The 27,032-nt window shown below is 38.1% G+C and overlaps 1 protein-coding gene across 2 annotated transcripts in view; it reads left to right on the forward strand.

Annotated features, from left to right (window-relative positions):
• SIPA1L1 (signal induced proliferation associated 1 like 1) overlaps positions 1-27,032 on the forward strand; it is a 355,295-nt gene that overhangs the window by 189,571 nt on the left and 138,692 nt on the right. Inside the window, exons 1-2 of one of the 2 annotated variants that reach the window (XM_069488458.1) lie at positions 22,538-23,165; positions 23,823-25,621. In XM_069488458.1, coding sequence (XP_069344559.1) covers positions 24,124-25,621 — 1,498 coding nt within the window. In that variant the 5' untranslated portion in view covers positions 22,538-23,165; positions 23,823-24,123. Of the gene's footprint in view, positions 1-22,537; positions 23,166-23,822; positions 25,622-27,032 lie in introns of those variants that run through there. The other variant, XM_069488451.1, reaches the window with a different exon arrangement.

The following is a 27,032-nucleotide window of genomic DNA, read 5'->3' on the forward strand; positions in this document are numbered from 1 at the left end:
GCCTGAACACAGTGAGAATCTATTGTTAGGGAAAAATTGGGAGGATGGATGTGGTGTAGATAATGGACAGTGTCTGCCACACCTTCTGGAATGAATATAGTATATACTAGATCAGTTTGTGAGACCTGTGCATTTTGAATTCCCTTGATTCTTGATATCCTGGAATAAATTGTGGATTTTTTTCAAATTCTTTAGATATGCTTGTCTCTTCATAGCCTGTCATTTTTTGGATGACTTTAGATATTAGGATAACAAATACTATGTTTTAGAGTCTTCCTTAATATTTTTATATAAGAAGTAGGATTTTGACGAATAATACTCTAAAACTGAAATTTGAAATTGTAAATTTTTTAAAAGGAATTTTTTTAAGAGCTATCTATAATAGAAGATTAATTTTCTTTTATTTGTGATTAAAATCCCTTTAAGATGATTCATTTTTTCAAAATACATGAGCAATGATCATATAAATGAATTTATATTCTACTTTTTAAGCTTAACATTATATATCGTAAATTTTTTCCCCTGTGGTATATCTTTTTTTTTTTTTTCCTGAGACAAGGTCTCTCTCTGTTGCCCAGGCTGAGTACGGTGGTGTCATCATAGCTCACAGCAACCTCAAGCTCCTGGGCTCAAGCGATCCCTCTGCCTCAGCCTCCCGAGTAGTAGCTGTGACTACAGGCACGCGCCACCACATCCAACTAATTTTTCTATTTTTTGTAGCGATGAGATCTTGCTTGCTCTTTCTCAGGCTGGTCTTGAACCCCTGGCCTTAAGTGATCTTCCTGCCTCAGCCTTCCAAGCTGCTAGGATTACAAGCATGAGCCACCATGCCCAGCCAGTATATCACTTTTAAAATTGCTTTGGTGTCATAATATACTTTGCCATTTTCCAGTTATACATTTAGCTCCATTTTGCTGCTATTAGTAATGCTGTAGTTAAATCTGTATTTATGTAGATTACTTTTTAATATTCTGGATTATTTTCTTTAGAATCTTCACATTTTAATGGCTTTTGAAGCATTTAGCTGATTGAAATCCAATAGCATTATACTAATTCACAGTGTCTGCTAGCAAGATATAAAAATACAAATTTTTCTGTCGATTTCTCCAGTATTGGTTATTGTTGATTAAAATTTTTTTTTGTTAATTAACAAGTGAAGAATTATTTTGATTTTTGTTTTACACTAGTAAGGCTACATATTTTCTAGTCACATATTTTCTCTTGTAAATGGTATTTTTCTGTTCTTGTTCAATTTGTTACGTTTTTAAGTAACAAAATATATTATAAAATGATACATTCTCAGTATAGAACATTAGTTAGCCGTAGTTGTCACCTACAAAGAACTGTATTAATATTTTTTCTGAGCAATTTGTATAAACTATGTAAGTAGTTATATATCATATTCATAATATATATACTATTCATTTGTCTCAATCTATGTTTCTAATAATGTATTAGACCCTGGGGATAGATATTATGATCATTGTAACAGCTCTCATGTCTATGACATCAGAAAAATAGTGGTAATTTTGTATATTTTTCCTAATACTTTTGTTATTTCATTTTAGGACATAGTGAATTTTCCAATCTTTAATAATTAATCATTTTTTGTTGTTCAAAATAAGTGTGCTTATCAAAAATAGAGCCCATTTTATCAAACTTTATGTAAAGTTTTATTATTTAATGTTAAATGCCTACTTTGTATCTGTTAAATGATTTTTTACTTTTTTCTTATTTTATTTATATATATTATTAGCAGATTTAATAATATTGCCTAAAATTCATTTATCTACATCAATAAAACATGGAAAGTTGTTATTACAGTGCTTGGCACATAGTAAATTCTCAACTAATAGCATAATCTTCTCTAATATCTTGAGTGTTGGGATTAGAACCCTGTTTAACTCAGATTTGGTTAGATAACGTGCTAGTTTTTGTTTTATTTATTTGTACTTTTTCCTGTTTGTATGGTACATGTATAACGTTTTACTTCTTGATTTAACTGAGAAATTAAAATTTCTTAAAGTTGGAAAGAATTACTAGCAATTTCTATATCTCCTATATTTGGGAATATTTTATTAATAATTTTTTATTTCTTTAGTTTTATTGATCTTTTCTGATATTCTACTTAATGTGATTGTGTTTTTAGTAGGAAATCATCTATGTCCTTGTTTACACATTCACTTTCATATTTTAAAAATTATTCACTAGTCTATATATAGTCTAATCTCCAATTTGAGCTTCTCTTTTAGTATGCCTTCTAGGAATATAAAAATTTTATTGTTTTTAGTCAAAGAATTCTGTTTTAGATGTATTTACTTATTTTAAAATTTTGTTTGTTACAGTTTACTAAATTTTGTTTTTTTCTTTATTATGTTTACATCTTCCTGTACTTTTCTGTGGTTTTGAGTTAAATGTTCAGTTTATCATTTATATTAAGTTATAAGTTTATCTCATTGCATGATTTTGACTTAATCCAATAGTTTAGAAATTTTGCTTTTTAGTTTTCAAGAATTCTCAATCTCTTGTGTTTCAGTTTGCTCTCACATCTAGTTGTTATTTTGCTTTGTTTTTATTGGACACTTCTAAAAATTACTTTTTGATCATAGAATATAAACTAAGCCTTTAAAAACAATTAAATTTTAGCTTCTTAAAATTACTTAATGTTTTTTCTGTTTTCATATACGTACCTTAGACATTAATTGACTAGAATGTTGATCCTATTTTTAGAGTGCAGAGGTCAGTGTAATTAATCTAATCCTTTATTTTACTATCTTGTGCCTGGGGCTGTATGACGCTGTGATTGCCATTGCCTTACCTCCTAGTCTTTGCAGAAACATCCACTTCTCAGTTTATATATTCCTGACCACTTTTTAGAACTGAGATTCCTAGCACTCATTCTCTGCTGTCTTGCTTTATTGTTCTTCTCAACATATCAAAATACATACTTTTATTTATTTGTTGTCTATCTCTTTCCCTAGACTGTAACTCCATGGAAGATAGGCAGGGACTTTTGTCACTTTCATTCTGTGCTATAGCCTGAGTACTAAGAATAATACCTGGCATGGAATACACACAAAATAAATATTTTTCCATTAATAATATAGTTAGTAACAACATGATTAGTTTCAGTTGATTTCTGCTTTTATGTCTCAGCTTTTGCCTTGATTTCATTTGTTACTCCTTGACACAAAATGTCATGTTTTAGTACAAACGTTTCTTTTATCGTAACACCTAGCTTTGATACTTTTAAACTTGACACCCAGTAATACTGCCTCCTGGTTTGTTGTTGTTGTTTTTTAATACAATTTTGGTAACTATCTCCTTTAAAATTTTCTGTCTTCATTGGTTTATACATCTTGGATTTAGTTTTCTTGTTTGTTTTAATACAAACCGAGGTTCTTTCAATAAGTTGAAGTGGTTTGCTTTTGTTTTCATACTTCTAAGATTTTTTTTTTTAAAGCTATAAATCCTTTGGAATTAAAATCAGTGCCTGTTGATTTATTGACCATGATCTGCTTCCTTTTCTATATTCTTATGATTTGGAGTGCAATCTCCGAACTAAAGCATTTCTCAGGACCTGTTTCTGTCATTGCATCCACATTCTGAATCCTGTTCTTTTTCTCTATTACTTTCCCATGCAGTGTGATGTGATTTGTTCCTCTCTGCTATAGCACACACTCTTCTTCACTGAACTTCTGTTACCAGGCTTCACACGCTGGCTGTATCCTATTTTACCTTCAAGTTTCAGCTCTACTGTTTTCTCTATGAAGCCTTTCCTAACTCTCCAGCAATTTTAGGTACTTGCCCTGTGTGTTCTTAATGCACTATATGTATATTTCTAGTCATTTGTTTCTTATAATGCAACGCGCTTTCCACGGTCCCTGCTCACAGAAAGGACTCAATAAATATTAGCTATCTATGTTTTTTCTTCTCTTCTTCCTCCTTGTTACCATTTTCTTTTATAACTTACGAGGTAGTTACCCCCCCCCCCCTTTTTTTTTTTGCTCTCTGTACTACGGACCCACTTTTCTTGGGTCTAATGTGAATAAATGAATTAATTTTTATAAATTTTTTCTTTTTTAAATTAAATACATGGAGGCCTGCTTTTGTTCCAGCAGGTGCTCCACTCAGAAATATCAGCAGTCGTCTTCCCTGTCCTCGATGTTGTCATCCGTGCTTGTCCTTGACATTTTCTTTCCTTTTCCTCACCCCTTTCTCTAATCAGCGTAGCTGTTTACTTAATTCTAAAATAAGTACTGTTTACTTTGACAGTTTTTTATCAGTATTTTTCCATACTTTAATTTCTCAATTAAAAGATACCTTTTTTGTTTTTTCCTTTCATCCTCTGAACCAAGTCTTCTCTTTCTGTCCCTAGAAAGAACACTTGGTTTTCACATCATCAGATTGGCAAATTTTTAAAGTTGTTGATGAGAATGTGGAAAAATGAGCCTTCTCCTAAAGAACTTTGATTCTTTCTATTTGTTCATATTTTCTCTTTTGAAGTTTCTATTTGAAAATTTTCATTTTTATGTTAGTGTCTCATTTTTATGTTTATACTAATTCACTTTATCTCTCTGACAATTTTCCCTTCACTATATGACTCAATTTTTGTCTTACTTACATTACACAACCTTTTCAGTTGGGTCAGCCTGCTATATTTGTTTGTTTCTTCTTATTAATTTGCAAAGCCTGGAAGACCTAGTCTTACAGGATACTTTTTGAAGTCATTTTCTATATGTGCTTTAAATTACAGTGAGCCTGAATTTGGTTTTGGGAAGGGTATGGGTAGGCCTGCCTAGTGATTTTACTGAAGGTTCCATCTTTCTTTAATTTTGTAATCAAGCCAAAATTAATAGCATTTTGTAATCTATCTCTTTTTCATACTGAAGTCATACAGTAGAAATATAATAATATACTCTATAATGGAATCCCTGCCATTTGCTTTAGTGAAGGTGGTGAAGTGTATGTGGTAGTCATTTGGTTTGCTAGCTGACAAATCCTTTATCACTGCACAAATAGATACCCAAATATGGCAAGATTTATTCCTCCTTTAAATATTTTGGCACGTTTTTATGACTTTCTTACTGATCTCTCTTTACTTTTAATAAAAATTATGGAGTATATGTAATTTCCTGCATATTACTTCCAAAGTAATTATATTTTTTGGAAAACCACTGTATGGCAAATATTTATAAAAAGGAAAATTCTTCCTTCCAAAAAATTAACTATTTTCATTTCCCCATGTTCCTCCAAAGTCCTTGTGCTTTTGCATATGTAAATATATGCTCATAGAGTAGAATATAGTATATCTACGTCTTGATTTAACATTGTATCTTAAATTTAGGCCATGTTAACTACTGGCCAACTCAATAAGGCAACCAAAGGGGAAAATTATTATTTTGAAAATGATATGAATATCTAACTAGAAAAATTAAAGAACCATCGAAATATTAACTCTAATAAGAATTGAAAATATTCATTCTCATAAAATTACTGGCTATGAAGTAAACAAATCAATAGCTTTGTAGTACACTAGCAACAGTGTCTTAGAAAATGCAGTTACATGTGAGATCCTAGTCACAATAATATATCATCATGTACCTCATAATAAATCTAACAAAAGATATTCAGTGGCTTTATGAACTAAAGTTTTTATCTTAAAGCGGATCTAAATAAATAGGAGCTATATTATATATGTTTATGGGAAATCTCAATATTGAAAAATAATTTTAAAGTTACCTAAGTTAATTTATAAATTTGATGCAGTTCAAAAACAAAACAAAGAGTGTTTGACATGAAACTTGACAGATTGATCCTAAATTAATTGAAGAAGTTGAATTAATAAGGTCAGCAGGATTTGTTATAATGCGGTAGCATTTGCATTGAGGTGGCATTGACACACAGGTAGACAAACAGACTGACAGAGCAGAAGGGAGACCACAAAAAGAGACCTCCACATGCATGGGAACTTGCTTCATCATTGTATACAAGGCAGTAATTCAGAAGTATTGGTGGCTATTTGAGAAGTAATGATGGGACAGTATGATAAAAATAAAATTATATTTCTATAAATTCTAGAAGAATTAAAGACATACATTTCAAAGGGAAACCTTCAAACTTTTAGAAGAAAATATAGGAAAACACCTGTATGATATTGGAGATTGGGAGACCCTTTTCAGCAAAACACAAAAAGCCCATACTATACATTTGACCATGTTAAAATTGTCAAATGCAAGTATAAGAGAAAATACACCTTAACCAAAGGTAAAGACAAGCTACAGTTCAGACACACATGGCCAAGAAAGGATTAGTATCCATAGTATATAAAGGAATTCTACAAATCAATAACAAAGAAGACAAAGACCTATTAGAAAAATGGATAAGACCTAAGTATATAAAACTAATAAGTTAAAAATTTCTAACAGGGAAATGCCAGTGAAAGCAACAAGGTAAATTTTATATCTTCATATTGGTAATAATTTAAAGGCAAAGTTGTGGCAGTAAGAGGTGCCCTATGTATTGCTGTTGGGTTGTGAAATTGTTACAACTTTAGAAAAACAGTTTGACATTTCTAATGATGAAAGATGCTCCAGCTTAAGCTTTTAGCAGTTCCCATTCTAGAGTCCCCTAGAGAGGCTTGCACATGTGTTCCCAAAGAAGACGTGAAAGGAAGGTTCATTCTGTCACTGTTTGTAATAGCAAAACATGAGAAATAATCTACACATCCATCAGCAAATTCTAGTATATACAAAGAATGGGAAAACATACATAATCTATTATAAAGGATCCATATATTTTTTGTAGCGACGTGGAGAAATCTTGATAACAGTTTCCGGTGAAAAAAGAAAGTTGCAAAAGGATAGCTGTATTTGTAATGTTTTATTTCTGTTTTATTTCAGCAAATTTGGCAGAAGACTAATGTTTATTAAATCTGGATGATGGGTATCTATGTTCTTGCATGTTTCAGATATTTCATAATTAGAAGTTTTCAGTTTAAACTAATAGCGTGGCAATCTCCAGTTAAACACATGCAGTTATTTCCTTTTGTTCCTCGAGCCCTGTGTCAATGTTATTCAAGGAATATAAAAAGATACAGATATACAAGGACACATAAGAGGAAAAGATACAGGAGCAGATTAGAATTACCAACACAGTTTTCATCGCCAGAGAGAGGGGGATGGATTATAACTAATTTAGTGCTGTGCAAAGAGTAGAATCTGAGTGGCTTCACTGAGGGATTCCAGAAAAAGCTGACCCCATACAACTCCAGGATTGGAGGTCCCCAGTAGCTGGGAAGATCAGACCGAGGGGTGGATTGGTTTTAGGTAGACACTTGGGTCCTTTCCTAGCTACAGTGTAATCACAGAGGCTCTGGAAACAGGGAGGAATTATTTGAAACATTTTTTGCTGAGCTTGGTTCCCAGAATCTTGGCAGCCAGGCAGGAAATGGGACCATTGTTCTCCAGGGAGACTGAAGTGTATCATACAAATGAGCTACAAATGCTGGCATTTGTGAGTCCCCGGTTAGAAGGGAAAACCCCTCTGATCTAGGGCGGAAAAGAATTTATGGAAACAATAGTTAGTGGCTTGCAGAATCACCAGAAAGGCTGTAGAACTGGGTTTGGCAGATGGGCAAGAATAAGGCAGGCCAGGTGGCCATGACAACACTCTGTCCCGCAAGAAAGCCGGGGTGGTGCTGGCTATCTAGCTTCATGTCGCCACCATCAGCACTTTACTGAGGTGCCTCTGTGCACCATTGTCACTGCTGCTGCCACCAACTTCCGTGTAATGGATTCACCTCCTTCCTGCTTTCTCCAGGCACCGCTTTTCAGTTCAGAGTCCGGGATGTGCACGTCTCATTGGCTGAGGGGCAGGTTGCGTTCCTGCACCCCAGCTGTGTGAATGGCTGGGTTAAGTGACGATATGACATTTTGAGCTTCTATCATGAAAGGCAGACTGTGTTTAAGGCAAGGAAATTCTCTGGGTGTAGATACAAAGTTTAGAGGCAAAGCAGATGCTAAGAAGTCACATTTTCCCCGTCTGTCCAGTTTCTCCAAGTAAACCAACTGGGCCCTTACCTAGTCTACTTCCATGAAGTCTATGTGGTGGTCAGCAGGCCCTGCCTCCGCACAGAGCTTCAGTCTGCTATTTTAATGCCTCAATTTTGGATATAAAAGGACAGTCAATGATAGCAGACACATGGACAAAACCTTCCACGGGAAGGATAGCATTCAAATGAAAGCGGAAGAAAAGTAAATTTGGGGAAAATACAGATACTGAAGAAAAAAAGAAAACCTAAAAAATGGGTTTATTAAAAGGATGAGAGAAAATATTGCATTCATGAAGCAAGAATAAAATGATGTTTTTTTTTTAATAGAATAAACAGAGAACACAAAATTTCTTCAAAATTGAGCACAAGAGTCAATGTGAAAGATTAAATGTTCTGGTTGGAAAGGGAAGTCCTAAACATCCTCCCAAATACCTAAAAGAAAGAAAAAGAAACAGAGGGTTGGGGAGAAAAGATAAGAAACTGTTCGGGAAGTACAGTATCCAACACATAGAACATTTACAGAATGAAAGAACAAAGAATGGGAAGAAAAATTAAAATAATGAAATAAATTTCACTCAAGTGAAAGAGATAAGTTTTTATATTGAAAAGACCCACTGGGTGTCCAATACAAGCACTATAAAAAGACCAACACAAAGGCATTCCAGTATTAAAGAGATGATCCTAAAAAATTCCAGAAATAGAACATATTACATATAGAAGAGCAAGAGTCAGAATATTATTGGACTGCTCAATTCTAATAGTTAAGAGCTAGAAGATAAAGAAGTAATATCTTCGTATTAGTCTGTTTTCTGTTGCTTATAACAGAATACCCTAAATTGGGTAATTTAAAAAGAGAAGAAATCTCTTACAGTTACGGAGGCCGAGAAGCCCAGGTTGAGGGGCTGCATCTGGTAAGCGTCTTCTTTCTGGGGGGGACTCTGAAGAGTCCTGCAATGGTGCAGGGTGTCCTATCACATGTCGAGGGGGCTGAGTGAGCTAATGTGCTAGCTCAGGTCTGTTTGTTTCTTATAAAACCCACCAGTTCTCCTCCCATGGTAATGCATTAATCCATGCATGGATCAGTCCATTCAGGAGGGCAGAGCCCTCCATATCCATTCACCTCTTAAAGGCCCCATCTCTCAATACTGCCACCTCAGAGATTAAATGTCAACATGAGTTTTGAAGGGGACAGATATTCAAACCGTAGTGATCTTGAAAATTTTAATGGTAAAAGTTTTACTAGTTGTAGTTCTATGCCCAGCTAATGAGCAGTCTGTTTAAGGGTAGACATGCCAAAAATCAAAACTTTCACCACCCATGTACCCTTCTTAGGCAGTTGCTGGGTGAAGATAATGGTCTCTCCAAATGGGAGAGTAAACTAAGAAAGAAGAAATGAGATAGGGAGAGAAGGGAAAGGACTGTCGGGGAGGGATCGGGGGCTGGTCCCAGGAAGGCCTGTGCAGTAGACCCAGAGATCCATGGCTGGACTGGGGGCTGGAGAAGAGCTCCAGGAGAGGGGTCTTCAGGGAAGAGAGATGGAATTGACAGGGAACCTGTTGGTTTTGACCATGTGGAAAACAATAACAAGAAGAATTTTTTGCTTCTCTTTATAGAGTTTAGGAAGAATTAAGAGTGGGCGTATAGAAACTGAGCAAATGGGAAAAAATGAAGTAGTTATTAAATTCATGAAAAAGAAAGTAAACAACTGACCAAATATAGCCATAATAATACAAATCCTGATATGTATGCCTATGTGATATAACTGTTATATATGCACACACATGTGTATACATACATATGTACATAGAATGGGGCAAGGAAAGTCCACAACAGGACTTCAGCAGGTAATAGCTAAGACTGGAACGTGAAGAAATAGAAGTCTGAGCATGCTAATTAGGAATATGGAAATACTGGAGGAAACAGTGCTATGAGTTGAAAGTGGCTGTTCCTAGGAGTGGAGAAGATGGAGGGAAGGTGTATTCTTTTTTTGCTTTTTTCCTTATGTGGCTATGACACTATTTGCCTTTAACTACCGTATGCATTACTTTGATGAAAACATAAATGAATTAAAACCTAAATAAATGGCATTGCAGTGAACATCTTTGTACGATAGGCTTTCCTTCTTACAGATTGTGAAATTACTTCTCAGTGTTTGTTGTACCACCTGTTTTCATATTCAAATGTGGTTGACATTTATGATTAAGCCTCCACTAAGGGCTGAGTATCCTGAAACCAAATAAGGCACAGTCCCTGGCCTGAGCACTTAGGGCTCGGAGGGTAGTGCATCAGAAGACTTCGGAAAATCAAGATGTGTTCTATGATTGTTTTGGGGGGAATCTAGGATGTGGGAGAGTGTTGAGGACGTCGGGAGAAAGAGTGGCTATTACAGCTACACAAGGAAAGGCAAAGCCAACACAGCTCCTGGGACCTGCTGAGGAGGAAAGATCCCTGAGAGCTGGTGCAGAGGAAAATCCCTTCCATTCTGGGGCAACTGTTCATTCCAGATGTTGGAAGAGATATTACAGAGCTCAACAATATGAGTATTTTCTGGTTTACCCACCAGCGTTTTTCTATTTCCTTGAAAGGGTTCTACGAAATTCTGTTGTCTCTAGCAACATAAAGATGTCTATTTTAACTGTTAACAGTCAGTACTGACATTCTGAAAATATTTTCTAATAGGTATAAAATAATGCATTGTTGTTTTGATTTGTGTATCTTTTATGCTTATTTATACCCATGACTGTTAGAACACTAGATGGCCTTTTCTTGCACTTGTGCTCCATTAAAGAATTTTTCTTACTCCAACATATTCTTTCTTTAAACTTATTTTAACTGCAGTTTTGCCATAAAACTTCAAAAAGACAGTTCCTCACTTTTTCTTGGCAGTAGATCTGGTGTTAGAAGGTAATAACACACAGTGAAATCATGATTTTCTGGAAGTGGAAATTTTGATTTCTGAAGTAAAAATCTTGATTTTTTTTTTCATCGTCATAAATTCCCAAGTAATATTAATCCCCAGGGATGCTGTGAAAAGGGTCACATGGGGGGGTGGCCTGGGGTAGGGAAGGAGTGGAAAGCTTCCTGAAGGACAACATGCCCACTGTAATCTTGAAGGAGGATTAAGAGTTAAAGAGGAGATGAAGGGATAGGTAAGAAAGAAACAAGAGTAGGAGGAAAGAGAATTGTATGGGGTCGTGTTCTAGCAGAAGTTACCACTTGGTTTCTCATGAAGTCTCATGAAAACCTGGTGAATTAAAGGAATTGCAAATGATTTCCTTTCCCTTTGAGGTCAAGAGTCAGAGAGCATGGTGGGGAAAGCATGGAAAGATTGGGCTACTAATTAGGGGAATTTATCTTGCATTGGGGAAATTCTGATTTTACCTTGAAACCAGAGGGAAGTTACTGTGAAGTTTTAAATAAGAGAGTTGTGTTTGCATGCACCATATAAACATTACCGAATAGACAAAGTGATCCGTTTTTAAAGTGAGCACTATTGCAAACACACAAGACTACATTTTAAGATCAAATTTACCATTAGTTAGAGGATTTATTTCACTTTGCCACAAAAATGAAAAATGTGGCCAAAAAGCAAAAGACTTCCTGCCACAACCTTTTATCTTTGAATACTTGGTTGGTTTGCATTTTGCCTATCTTTTTTTTTTTTTTAGTTTGTAAATGAAAGTTTAAACGATCAAGTTAATAGATTTTGTGAGGAAAGCCTCATTCAGAAATCTAAGATTTTTAAGTTTGGGGGAATGGATTAAAAATCATTTTATTTGAAGGTTATGCATAACGTATATGCATGTCTGTATAGGTGCATAACTAATCTTAAAAAAACCTGGAGGGACATGGTGTGCATTAAGGAGGAAGACATATTTGCACCTGTCTTAATTTTTTTTGACAAGTTGCCAGAGTTATTTGTATAGGGCTCCTATTTTGAGAATCAGGATCTATAAAAAGGATTCAAAATGTGTGAGATGTGAAGTTGAAGTATTTCATCAAGTATTTTACGTCAGCTTTGGATGGGGAAATCCTCTGCCTCTTCTGAACAGAAGCAGATTTTTTGTCTTTGTCATCCACCTCTTTGCGTTTCTTTCTGTAAGTCCTTAAGTCTTTTCAGATGTGAGCTGCTCTATGATCCTCTCTGTCCCCCGTCTTACTGTCTGCACCCAGCCCACATGCAATGTCTCTACGAGTACACATGCTATTAGGAGGGGTACCATTGGGGTTGGGGTTGGGACAGTTTGGAGGAGATATGTACTTTTCACTTCTGTACTATTTCAGTTTTTAAAAATTTCAATAAGAAGCATTGATTTAAAAAACAATTTTGAAAAAGGGGACAGCAAAGGAGAGACTTTTGTATGGGGGAAAAATTATTTGAGGGTATTGGCTGGCATGGATGCCTTTAATCCCAGGACTTTGGGAGGCCGAGACAGGAGGGTCAGTTGAGCCCGGGAGTTTGAGACCAGCCTAAGCAACATAGCAAGACCTTATCTCTACAAAAAATTTAAAAACTTAGCCAGGCATGGTAGCCTGTGCCTGTAGTCCCAGCTACTTTAGAGGCTGAGGCAGAAGGATGGCTTGAACCCAGGAGTTGGAAGTTGGAGTGAACTATGATGGCGCCACTGCATTCCAGCCTGGGCAATATATAGCGAGACCCCGTCTCTGTTTTGGCCATAATTAATTTTATGGTAATTGTTTTAAATTTCTGGTTTCTGTTGTCTCTCCCACGCGTGCCATATTAATCACCCTGCCTTCCGTTGTCCTGCGAGAATGTGTTTGTTTATTCATACTTTGCTAGCATTTTTAATGGCTGGTTCTATCGTGCATTAGTTTACCTTTTAGTTATTTCACTGTGACAGTGTCTAATCCAGTTCTAACTGTGTCACTTGTTGGTGATCTTTTAAGTGATTTGCTTGCTTTTATGCCTGTTTTTCATGCTTTTTGGTGAGTGAATAGGAGGAGAGAAGGTCAAACTGCCATTATTTTTCATTCGCTGCTGTTGTGAAGGCTTTTTCAGAGAGAAAGATGCAGCTGAAATCTGTTAAACTATTTTGTTGACTTGTTTTTGGCCTGTCTCCTTCAACACAGATTTGTAGGAGATAACCATAATTACAATTTTGATTACGATATACATTCTGTTAATTTATTGGTTAATTTCTATTCTGTTTTGGCTGAGAGCATGTGACTTTTATTTCTTTTTTTTTTTTTTGACAGAGTCTCACTTTGTTGCCCAGGCTAGAGTGAGTGCCGTGGCATCAGCTCACAGCAACCTCAAACTCCTGAGCTCAAGGGATCCTCCTGTCTCAGCCTCCCGAGTAGTTGGGACTACAGGCATGCACCACCATGCCCGGCTAATTTTTTCTATATAGATTTTTAGCTGTCCATATAATTTCTTTCTATTTTTAGTAGAGATGGGGTCTCGCTCTTGCTCAGGCTGGTCTCGAACTCCTGAGCTCAAAGGATCTGCCCACCTCGGCCTCCCAGAGTGCTAGGATTACAGGCGTGAGCCACCGCGCCCGGCCTACTTTTATTTCTAATGATAGCATTTCAAGGGTACTGAGCTCAGGTGCTTTTGGGGTAAGGATTGGACAGATCTATGCCCTCAAGAACCTAAAAGTCTAAACTGGGGAGAAAAAGGCTCAACCACATGTCTAATAAATCCTGGAATTTCAGTAAGTAGCAGAAGGGTAGGCATTTTTAGAAAAGAGTGTGCCCTGATGCCAGGAGCATGGCTCAGGCAGGGATCAAACCCCTAGAGCAGTGACCCGGTCTCTTCTGAGCTGCAGGGTCTTCAAGTGCAAACTGTGGCAGATACTGTCTTTCTACACATTGGGGCAGGGAGTAAATGAGATAGTGCACAGTGCCTGGTGCCTAACTGTGGTTACAGCTGATAGCAGAGTATTGAAAAAGCATGTTCTGGAAGGGCAACATGGTGTAACAGACAGGGTAAGAGTCGGGGAATGAGGAAATCTGGCTTTAAATGTGGGCTCTGCCCCTAGCTGTTTAACCTTTGGTGGACTTAGGTTTCTGGCCCTGAGACCACATGTGGAAAATGATGGGTTCAGACAAAGTGTTCTTTATGTTAATTCACAGTTTACAGTGACTGTTGAATTCTGGATTCAGGCTCAGTTGTCTGGCAGAACTTTATGAAAAATGTGAAGTCATTTGTCTGGGGCAGACCTATATCCTTCTGTTAAGGTCAGAGGAAGCAGTTGGGGGCAGGTGCCAGTGAGTCTTGAATTCCAGACCTAAATCACAGAATTGTAGGGAGGCAGTTAAGGAGCCGCTGAAGGTTCCCAGAGTGACATGACCACTGTAGCATTTTTAAAAAGTTGATTATCTGTTAATATTTTTTATCCCTCTGGATGCATTTCTGCTAGATATAGAGATTCATGCCTGGGTTGGACTTCAGAAGTGATACTCGGGCTATAAAGGGAGGCCTTTATTCTTTTATAATGTATTTTCAAAGTAGTTTTCTGCCATAAATTTTGTAACTACCAGCCCAGTATTACTGAGAGAAAGCCCACATCGTGGTGAGCATTTGTGTCATATGCGATCTACTTTACTCTGTGACTTTGGGCATGCCATTTACCTCTCCGTACTGTTTCTTCATACAATGGAAATAGAATTGTCCCTCGAACAACATGGGTGTCAGGGGCGCTGACCCCCTCACACAGTTGAAAGTCCACATATAACTTTTGATTCCCCCAAAACTTAACTATTAATAGTCTTCTGTTGACCAGAAACCTTGCCGATAACATAAATAATTGAATAACACATATTGTGTTTAAGTATTATTAATATATACTGTGTTCTTACAAAAAAATAAGCTAGAGAAAATAGTGTTATTAAGAAAATCATACGGAAAATACATTTACATTACTGTGCTGTATTTGTCGATACCGTGAGTTTACATCGTCTGTTTACAATATGAGTTCTGTCTGAAATGGCAGGCCACCACAGCTGCAGGCCTCAAACTACAGTACATATCCAGCAATTCAGTTTTTTCTTGTAATGTCATGACTTTTCTCTGCTGCTTGGGAACACTTCTAGCATCTCTGGTGGCACTTTGGTTCCATGGTGTTATTCAAAGTTTATGATATTTTACTAAACGTGATGAAAAATGCACAAGGACTGCGAGAGATCACTTTATTCTGTGACACACAATTTATTGGAGAGAGGAACTGCTCACATAGAGATGATTAGCATCACAAGGCATTTTAATTGGAGACTTGCAACACTTGAGCTCACTGCAATGGCAAGAGGAGGTGGCTACAAAATTATTACAGTAGGACAGGATGTACTACAGTTAATTTTATTCAGTTATGATTTGATACTGCATCTTTACACTTCTTTGCATTTCTCTCACTATCAATGGTGCCATGTATGGTCTGTGTTGTGTGTGTAAGTTTTGATAAATTTTAACTTTTTGTAAAAGATGTGTGTATATTTTATGGTATAAAATGATAAAGTAGACTAGTATCTACATATACTTTATGCATTCATGGCATTTCTCTTTCTTAATTTTTTCGGTATTTTCTAGGCCATACAGTTTTTTCAAACTGTCACAAATCTCCAACATATTTTCCAATATATTTATTGGAAAAAATGAGCATGTAAGTGCACCTGTGTGGTTCAAACCCATGTTGTTCAAGGGCCAACTGTGCTTAGCTCCTAGGGTGCTTGTGAGGACTGAAGGAATGAGCATATGTGGGAGAATGAGATGGATGACAGAGTCCCACTTTCTGGAAGCCCTCGAGGGGGAGAGTTCATGCTCAGAAATGCGGGTGCAGTGAAGCAGAAACGCGAACCATCTGCAATCTGTATTTAAGGAGATACTAAGGCAATGTAGAGTGATTCTGTGTTTTTTTCTTTTAAGTTCTTGGTCCTTGGGTAGTATTTTGAAATCCACTAAGTGAAATATGGTTACTATTGATACTAATCATGATTGATAATGATTTGGAGAATAGAGTTGTGCATAGAAGGAACTTTATGTTCACCCATTGTTCTTATTGATGCTACTTGCTACTTTTTTTCTAAGCTACATTTAAAGGTGCTTTTCCAAGTGCACTTCCTTAAATTCTTTTTGGGACATAGAAATTCAAATGAGAAAACCATGATATCCCTGATAAAGCCATTTGTGACGTCCTGTCTTACGGAGCCCTCTAGTTTCCCACACGCCTCTCTTCTTTTCCCAGGTAGATTATAGGGACTCGAGGGTGGAAATGTTCCCTCTGTGTCACTCACAGTGACATGCTTAAGCAGCCTATGTTGGCCGCCTGAAAAATCTTTCTTAGCGATGCGGATTCTCTGCTGTGATTTTGAGTGTTCATTATATGTGGATCAAAGGCAAGTTTCACGGCTTATCTAAATGTAAATCTGACTTCATACAGTTCAGACCATCACTTTCCCTTCTGCCCGCAAAGAGGAAAATCGGTATTACCAGACTACTCCGAGTTAAATAGGCAGTTTCAGTTCCCTGAGCCGTGGACGCCTCACAGCACTTCAGTCATGCTCTCCGCAGTGTTGGTCTGTGAGTCCACATAGTGACATTCCTCAAATTCAGCTGAAATCTCTGCAGAAGGCGGAGTGTGAAAAGTACAGAAAGTAGATGCATCCCAGGAAAGGGGAACCAGTGATAGCAACCTGTGCTTTGGGCAGCCTCACCTGATTTTCCTAGGTCACTACAAACTTATGAGGTTGGGACAAAGTGGGTATGGTTAGGCTTATATGTCAGTATTCAATATAAAGAAAGCATCATTCAATGAGGAAACACAAGTCATTGCGTTAATCATCCATATGAAATAATTATTCAAATCCTACAAATACTGCTAATCTTATAATCTTTACTGCTCCCTAGTTTATGTAGCCCTCTTTGATTTCATTTTAATTAGGGGATTTAGCACAAGAACATCTCACTGTAAGGACCCGACATCTGTTGAATTTTGACTTACTTAGTGATTTGGTTGGAGGTTTAACATAGTACAGTATTTTATAATTAGTATTCAAGGGTATGTTCATCATTCTACATTCTCAAATGATAATTTATTTTTTTAGCAACCAGAATGATGGGGTTTTCTTTTCTCTTAAGTTTTGTTTCTGATTATGAAGGTAACACATGCTCATTTTAGAAAATAAAAAATATAGACAAAAAAAACCCCTCCAACCAGAAATTATTCAGAATCCAACTATGCAAACATTATAAATCAAACTACTGATTTCTTTCTTTTTTTTTTTTTTTTTTGAGACAGTGTCTCGTTTTGTTGCCTGGGCTAGAGTATAGTGGCATCATCATAGCTCACTACAACCTCAAACTCATGGGCTCAAGCGATCCTCTCACCTCACTCAGCCTCCCAAGTAACTGGGACTACAGGCTTGTACCACCACGCCTGGCTAATTTTTTTTTTTTTTTTTTTTGGTAGAGATAGGGGTCTTGCTGTGTTGCTCAGCCTGGTTTTGAACTCCTGGGCTCAAGCGATCCTCCCACCTTGGCCTCCCAAAGTACTGGGATTACAGGTGTGAGCCACCATGCCGGGCTCAAACTGCAGAATACATGGGAGCTTTAATATATGATACTAACATGTATGATGATGTCCTAAGAAAGGTGATATACAGTATGTCCCTCTCTTATTTAATTATGGAAACCTTTTTTGTGGATTAGTAACTTGAAGGATTTGTGCACGGTTTGGGAAAAATTGACAAGCATTTCCCCCTGTATACTGGATATTTATTTACTGGTTGTCTTTCTGGCATCCATTTCTCATGCTGCCCTTTCCCCAGATTATATTTTATGATAAGTTGTTTGATACCAGATCATATTTGATAATTAGTTTTTTGGTTCTAGATCACAGTTTACAGTGTTGATCACAGTTTACAGTGAATAAGTTTTTAAATATATTTTAAATGAATATTAGTGTACAAATTAGTACAATTAAAAACACCCATTTGCTTCATTGGTCTAGTCTGGTCTCTTGATGTCCTGGTGTTAGGAGTGGAAACTCTCAGTGTCCCTGATGAGTTGGTGTGCTCTGGTGTTAATTTATTGGACCTCAAACGCTTTGTATTTTCCTCTAATAATTCTGATTCACTTTTACCTTTCTACTTACTACCTTTTACTCTTTCTAACCTTTGCCTGTCCTACTTTAAGCTCCAAACCTAGGTCTTTGGCATTTTATTAATTTCTTATTACACGGGTTTAGTCATATTTAAATGTAAGAGTTATATATTCACATGTATTTCTATTCTTCTCCTTTATTCTGCCATTTAGTGATTCAGTTTCCTATTTGCCAGTAATTTCACCAGGTAACTTGCTACATACCTTCTTCATTCATCATTCTCCCCCACCCCCATCAAGCTTTCTGCCAAATTTTCATGTTTTTTTTTTGAGACAGAGTCTCACTCTGGTGCCTGGGCTAGAGTGCCGTGGCATCAGCCTAGCTCACAGCAACCTCAAACTCCTGGGCTCAAGCAATCCTACTGCCTCAGCCTCCCAAGTAGCTGGGACTACAGGCATGCGCCATCATGCCCCAGCTAATTTTTTCTATATATTTTTTAGTTGTCCAGCCAATTTCTTTCTATTTTTTTGGTAGAGATGGGGGTGGGGAGGGGTGGGTCTCACTCTTGCTCAGGCTGGTCTCAAACTCCTGAGCTCAAGGGATCCGCCTGCCTTGGCCTCCCAGAGTGCTAGGATTACAGGCGTGAGCCGCTGCGTCCCCGGCCAATTTTCATGTTCTTTCCCTCACCCACAGCCGTACAAAATATATTGAAGCTTTACTAAGCCAGTGAAAATGTAACCTTCTTCATTGAACTTGTTTAGTTAGGAGGGTGGTTCTCTCCCTTTTGATCCTTACTCTGGCCAAACAGGCACATTTTAAATTGCTTTCTTATCTCTAAAGTTAAATGTAACTTTATCCTGTTATATGTTTTGTATCCGTAACTTCCTTATTCACTTTGTTAATTTCAGCCCAAGCGTTTTGAATCTACTTGGTTGCCATCAGCCCTTTTCAGATAGTGAACAATTTGGAGAGCAGGAACTAGATTTATCAATTCTGTTTTTCCCCATCCTTCCTACTTTTTGTTGAAGAGAGAGAACGGAAACTAAAGAAGGGGAAAATTCCAGCCTTGAAAAGTTATCTGCTGATTCATAAATCTTAAATTATCCATAACATTGCACTGAGATATTCGTATGTCTTTCAGGCTAACTTGAAAGAGTGAGACTTCCCTTCTGTCTGAGATGTTACTTTTATGGAATGTGAGTGAAATTCAGAAAAGCCAAAAAGGGATGGAAAGAAAATGGTTTGCCTTATTTGATTATCTCAGCTAATCTAATATTCAAGCACTGTGATATTTGTTTTAAAATGAAGTGTCCTATTACAGTCTGAAGTAGGAATATTTACAGACATTCTAAATCTATGCACACAACTCCAAAAACTATTTACATGCTTGTGTAGTGTTTATCCCTGAATTATTGGGGCATTTGAATATTCATCAGCAGAATTCTTTCTGTCACCCTGAAACCTTGAGAACTAGCCCTGTATTTGAGGCTATGCCAGTTAAAGAATCTGACAGCATCTCATTTTGGAATCTGGACATATTTACTGAGGAACACTATGTCTTTTTTGGTGAATCTACCATGTTGCATTGTAATCCTTTCAAAACAGGAACTGTAGTGTTCCCTAGCCCCACCCGCTTCCCACATCTTCTTGTGTAACCTTTAAACTGCTCTGTCTGCCCTTGGCACAAAGAAAGTTTTCTATGTTGTTCCTTTCATTCAGTTCCTTGAATTATTTATTGTGCTCACTTCCTTACCACTCATTCATTTCTTTAAAAATTGATTTTTTCATTTTTCTGCATGTTAATTCATTATATAAAACAGATAAATAAGGAAGATGTTAAATGAGCACCTGCATATTTTATCTGGAGTTTAGCAGAGAGGGCCATGACCAGAGCTTTGGAGGTAACAGCATAGAGATGATATTTAAGGCTGCAGGCACCTGTTATATTGCCAGATAGTGCTGCTTACCGTGCAGTTTCCACCTAATAATTGCATTATTCTGTCTTTCAGTTGCAGACAACTGTGATCCAACCAAATGAACACCCTCCTTTCCATAGTAATATTTTCCCTTGAGTGTACTCATGCCTGCTGTCTTATCCCAATGCACCCAATGCTCACGTGCATCCTGAGAGTAATACCCTTTATATATGGATATTATGAATCTGAAAAATTGGTATGAGAAGTAAACCAAGAATACCCACCCTAGGATCACTAGCTTTTAAATGGAGCCCATTAATGATACTGAGTAGTGGGCAAAAAGAGAGGGAAGAAAAAAACGAAGAAGCGCATGGTTGACACAGAGGTCAAGAGAAGAGAGTTTCAGGAAGGAGGGAGGAAGCAAGAGTGCAGATGCCACCCAGAGCCAGAATGACAAGGGCTGTTTTGAGCAATTAGGAGATCCCTAGAGGTTCTCTCTACTTTGAGCACTTTTGGGGACTTGATACTCTGAATGGCTGGCCTGCCGTGCTACAACTAGTCCCACCAGGAGGTGGTTCCAATTATTAAGGAGCTTACTGTCAGAACGGGATGCATACAGGGAGGCAGCCTGACAGCCTCCTCCTCATCCCCGTCATTTTTGGGCCTTCCTGAGTCTCCCCACCACACGTGGAGCCTCCCCTGAAGGGAGGGACTGTTTCCTCAAACATGCCTAGCACTGGCTGTGTGGTCTGTCCTCAGAAGAGACTGCAGAAATGCCAGGGATGGTTTAGAAGAGAGGAAGAAGCACTTCCGGAGGAATGGCGTTATCACCAAAGGGTGGTGCGTTAGGTTGTGATAGGTCTTGAGTGATGAAAAGACTGTCAACCAATAGAACTGAACTCAATGAATAAACTGCAGGCCCTCTAGGTGGGATTAGTATTCTAGCTACATGGCTCTACCACGGACTTAAATAGCATCTAGAGCTGCAAAATTAAACATCTTATGAGGAATTTTTTTTATATAGCCTGCTCTTTCAACAGATGGAGGTGACATGCTGTAAATCAGTATTGCTCTTCTGTTTAATTCTATTGTTTTTTTTAAACCGTATTTAATGACGCTTAGGCAAGTTTGCCGTTAAGAGACGTGCTAATAATTGTCAACATATGTTTGCTATTTCAGTCAACCCTAAGGAGTTAGTTTTCAGGTGTTATTGATCTGTCATATGACGCACATGGATGGACAACTTTATTTTTGACTGGTAGTTTAATAAGTGCAAAGCACTTATTAGGCACTGACTAGCCTAAAGTTGATACTGTACCTCAGAGGGGCTAGATGGTATAAATAAGGATGGGAAAGAGATGGGAAAGGAAGAAGGGAGGGAGAGGGAAAAGGAGCAATAGGAAAAAAATATATAAGGAAGGTCCTCACGACTGAAAAAAAATTGTTATTTGACTCAACCATCCATCTCAGACCTCTTCAGTATTATACCGTGAGTTCTTTCTCCCCCATGTGCCCATCTATATTTTGAAATGAAAAGAAAACATTGGGTGGTTGCTATATTCAAAATGAAATAGGAGTCTTGCCATTTCTTTTGAATTAGAAAGAAATCTTTGTATTTAAAAGTAAGATTTTATAAACCCATTAAAAATATAAGAAATGTATGTGATGGCTTAGAAGAGAAATACTGATGGCAAAGATTGGGCATTTGCAAGTCAGTTTTATTTATCGTGTTTTCGTGCCAGCTTTTAGTTTCCTCCTACAATAGATATAAGTTCACATATCCTAAGGAAGACAGTTCTGTAATAAACCATTTCCTAAGGCAAATGAAATGTGGCAAGAATGAGTTTTTATCATGCCGGAGTTGGTGTGTTGACCTTTTAGAGAATGAATGTTCTGGGAATGAAAGATGATTTATTTGGATTTCCGTGCGGTTGTAAAGAAATGTTGAAAGCATTTGATTTTTATGAGAATCTACTGAGAATTATTCTTTATGCCAGTATATTCTTTCTTTGAAAGATACTTGATTGCAATAGGGTTTTTTTGAGATGGACAGGTGTTTGCATTTTGGTTCAGCTGATTGGCTTTCCTTCCATTTTATGAGGATCACTTGGACCTTAGCTGTGGCCACGTGTGCTATCCCTTGCTGCCGTTGGAAGCAACAGTTAGCAAGTTATGCCACTAGCAGGCTTACAGTTGCAAGAAGAGCATGTAAAGTTCTGGAATGTAAAGGAAATCATAGCAGTCTTATGGTAGAAGTATCTAGAAAGCTCAAAAGCCAGGTTTAATTAGGTAGCAGTGCAAAACCATTATCCCTTTTACAAAAGATGGTGAAGAGGAGTGCGAGTGAGAACAATTGGCATTTATCTGACTGGCTGCACAAACCCAGCCAGCGCAAGCCCAGCGGAGCTCGCCTGGCCCTGCATTCTGCAAGGCAGCATGCATTTTTTTTTTTTTTTGAAACACCCCTAAATGTTCCAGCCTTTAAATAGCAGCAAGTCTTCTAAAATGATGCTGTGTGCTGCAAGAGAAATGAAAGCGGCTGCCTTGGAGGCAGGAAGCCGACTAGGGAGATGCTTAATTATCGTGGAAGTAAGTGCTTGTTACTATTGAGTGGAGAGTGCAGCAAGCGCGGGTCGTCCTCGGGTGTCAGAGCCGTGATTTGTAGACAATGCCGCCCTGTCAGCTCAGTGCTGGTTCAGCAGCATCTTTCCAAACATGTATTTGGCAAGAATTTAAAGGCCACCTCTTGTGTAATTTGTGGAGTCTTGGAAAAGGATCCTCTGCCTTTCTTTTCAGGATGTACGCAACCATGCAGAATGTTGTACTCAGAATCTCTGCCTCCTGCTGCCTGCCTGACGTGCTCATGAGCAAGTTCATTTTCGTGCCTGTCACCTGGAAGGATGCTAACTGTTCTCTGTAGTCTGTTGGAGGATATGGAGAGGGCCACCCAGAGCAGCATTTTGTTTCTGCGGTCTTCATAAATTAGCGTTGACGGGGCGGAGGAGGTTGCACTGCGTAAGGAAATGCAGGCATTTTGTTCATTAGTGAAATACTTCTAGCTTTAAGAGTAGACGAAACTAAGGAGAGCTGGGAAGAGGTGGTGAATGCCGGATTCATGCTGAAAAACTCCTCCTCTGGGTAAGTAATAAAGTAGAGGGAAATACAGAAGTGTGCTTGCTAATGGATATAATGGCTCCGGGAAAACCCGTTTTATTTTCTCTCTGCTGCATTTGCTCTTGCCAACTATGTTAAGCGTTTGTAAAGAAACAAATAACAATAATTGATTTTGAAATATAGAAGGAGTTAAAAAGTGAATACTGTAGCATATTCCGTAAAATCATTTTTCAGTTTTTACTTAGGTCAAAAAACTATGTGTTGCTCTAATTATCTAATTCAGTTGGTTACATCTCAAACTTCTGGGCATTGCAATGGCTCCTGACGTCCTACATTATTAGAGGTCATTGGAGCAAAAGTCTGTGCTTGAAGCAGCCTTGAGATCCTAGAACAAGATGTACCCCTTCCTCTCCCCCCAGTCATTGAATTGAAACAGCTCAATTAAGATAAAGTCTTAATAGTCTTTTTTTTTTTTTTTTAGAACATACATGATGGATTTCATGAAATGGTTTTACTTTCTTCCTTTCTTTCAAACCTGCTTTACTGAAAATATGGATTGTGGAACTGGGAATCACAGTCTGTTATTGAGTTTTATTTTCATGTGTCTGGTTTTGGCAATTGAATATTTATTTTTAGATGTAGTTATCAAATGCTAATTCAAATTGTCCTTCTTTCTTGCAGAGAAAGCATGGGATTATGGCAATCACGGAGTCTCAGTGATACAAGTTCCATTCAGCTTTTTCTGAAAGAAAGCCGTCCGTTAAAGTGAAGCAAAGAAGCTGTGGTGAATTAACATGCTTTGAAGTTCTGGATTTTCAGTGGCTTGAAGTCGGGCGTCATTTTACCTTTTAAATGAAAAAGATTAAGATCTCATGCGACTGTTTTATTTTCTGGAAGCCATTCTCCAAAAGGGAAATGCACATTTAAAACACAGATAGGATGGTCCTTTCTGCGGGGATTTAAGTCTGCTCGCTTTCACATCATGACCAGCTTGAAACGGTCGCAGACAGAAAGGCCTGTTGCCACCGACAGGGCCTCCGTTGTCGGCACAGATGGCGCCCCCAAAGTCCACACGGATGACTTCTACATGCGACGCTTCCGGTCCCAAAACGGCAGCTTAGGATCCTCCGTCATGGCTCCGGTGGGACCCCCGCGAAGCGAAGGTTCTCACCACATCACCTCGACCCCCGGAGTCCCCAAAATGGGGGTCAGGGCAAGGATTGCAGATTGGCCCCCGCGAAAGGAGAACATCAAAGAATCCAGCCGTTCAAGCCAGGAAATAGAAACCTCCAGTTGCCTTGAGAGCCTGTCCTCCAAAAGCAGTCCTGTGAGTCAGGGAAGTTCTGTTAGCCTCAATTCCAGTGACTCAGCCATGCTGAAGAGCATACAGAACACGCTGAAAAGCAAGACCAGGCCGGCGGAGAACATGGACTCCAGATTCCTCATGCCCGAAGCCTACCCCAGCTCCCCCAGGAAAGCCCTTCGCAGGATCCGGCAGCGGAGCAACAGCGACATCACCATAAGTGAACTTGATGTGGATAGCTTTGATGAATGTATCTCGCCCACGTACAAGACCGGACCGTCCCTGCACAGGGAATATGGCAGCACGTCTTCGATCGACAAGCAGGGCACGTCCGGAGAAAGCTTCTTCGATTTGTTAAAGGGCTACAAAGACGACAAATCCGATCGAGGTCCAACGCCAACCAAGCTCAGTGACTTTCTCATCGCCGGTGGGGGCAAGGGTTCCGGTTTCTCTTTGGATGTCATAGACGGGCCCATCTCACAGAGAGAGAACCTCAGGCTTTTTAAGGAAAGGGAAAAACCACTCAAGCGACGTTCCAAGTCTGAAACTGGCGACTCCTCCATTTTTCGTAAATTGCGCAATGCCAAAGGTGAGGAACTCGGGAAGTCGTCGGATCTCGAAGACAACCGATCGGAAGACTCCGTCAGGCCCTGGACATGTCCAAAGTGCTTTGCCCACTACGATGTGCAGAGTATATTATTTGATCTGAACGAGGCAATTATGAACAGGCACAATGTTATTAAGAGGAGAAACACCACCACGGGAGCGTCGGCAGCCGCTGTGGCGTCCTTGGTCTCCGGACCTTTGTCTCACTCAGCCAGCTTCAGCTCCCCGATGGGCAGCACCGAGGACCTGAATTCCAAAGGAAGCCTCAGCATGGACCAGGGAGATGACAAAAGCAATGAACTTGTAATGAGCTGTCCGTATTTTCGGAATGAGATAGGTGGAGAAGGTGAAAGGAAAATCAGCCTTTCAAAATCCAATTCTGGCTCCTTTAGTGGATGTGAAAGTGCCTCCTTCGAGTCTACCCTTAGCTCCCATTGCACAAATGCAGGAGTGGCAGTACTTGAAGTGCCCAAGGAAAATTTGGTGTTGCATCTAGACAGAGTGAAAAGATACATTGTGGAACACGTGGATCTTGGCGCCTACTATTATAGGAAATTTTTCTACCAGAAGGGTGAGTACAGATCCTTTATTTTTTTTTTAATTTTTTTATTTAGATACATATTTATTAAATAGTTGTGCATACATTAATTATCCATGCTCAACTTTCTTTTACTAGTACTGGAGAGTGATCCTCAAAATGTGGAGACCACCGTGATTGTGCCTTCTTTTTTCATTTCAAAATATTAAAGGGGTACAAATGTTTTAGGTTACGTGGATCACTTTTGTAATGCTTAAGTCACAGCTATAGGAGTGCCCGTCACCCAAATAGTGTTCATTGTACCTGTTAGGTAGGCTTGTGTCTCTCCCCTCCCCCCCCACGCCCCGTCTTTAAATTTTCTTTTGCTGTACTTTCTGAAAAAAAGTAGAATACTATAAAGTTTTATAGCAGTGTGACATGATTTGCATGAATTCCTTATCTTTCTTGATGGTAAAATAGTTAAGCTATTTGCTGCAATTTATTTATTTTTGGTTTTTTTTTTTTTTTGGTTACTTTCTCCTTTCAGATATACAGATGTCTTGTGTATTAAATACTACATTTTAAGATAAAAAACTCCTTTGATTTTGTGGATGTAATTATAGTCTTTGTTGTGTACGAGACTTGCTATGTCACCTTTAGGGTTAGACATATACAATTGAAAATATTTTAAATATAGCCCTTTTTTTAAGGATTGTAAAAATTTTAATGCTACCTTTCATTTTTTAATAATTTCTGCGGTAAATACAGGACTATTTCTTTGCTATGTCAACATTCTCATCAGTAGATGGGAATTATAATATATTACTATCCATTTCACATGAACTTTTGTGAAAATAAATTACATTATTTGACAAAAGTCACAGAGCCAGTAAGTCTCAAATCTAGGTCTTTGATTTGAATAAAAAAAGCACTGAAGACAGAATTACCCTTAACATATATGTTGGCCACTTCCTTTCTACCCTTTTCTGGTATATGTATGTAGTTGGAATTATACTTTGTACACAGTTTTTTTCCTCATACTTTTACGAAAGGCGCTTTGATTTATTCAAAAGTAAGGAGTATAAATGAACTCTTAGGAGCTTTCTAATAATGTTTTTGAGTAGTGTTATTAATGAAAGGATGAGTTTAAGTCATCCAGGTACCCAAGCTGGGAAACAGGGTGATCGCCAAGGAAGGATACACCTGTGGTCCATTAGCTAGATAGGTAACCTTTGCAGCCAGGTAAAGAGGCCTATGGCGAGAGGCTCCCTGTCTGCAAACTACTCCAGCAGTGTTTTGATTTCCACTGTTTAGGGTTTTGAATGTTATTTAGATTTATTCTTCTGAAATGAAGTTTGGTTTCCTATCGAGTGCTCATTATAGCTATATAACACTGTTCACTTTAGAATAAAATTTATATACAGATTATTACATGATGGACCCCATTCAAGAAGGCTTAGTGACT

Source organism: Eulemur rufifrons, chromosome 2, assembly GCF_041146395.1.
Source record: "Eulemur rufifrons isolate Redbay chromosome 2, OSU_ERuf_1, whole genome shotgun sequence".
Classification (NCBI taxonomy): domain Eukaryota; kingdom Metazoa; phylum Chordata; class Mammalia; order Primates; family Lemuridae; genus Eulemur; species Eulemur rufifrons.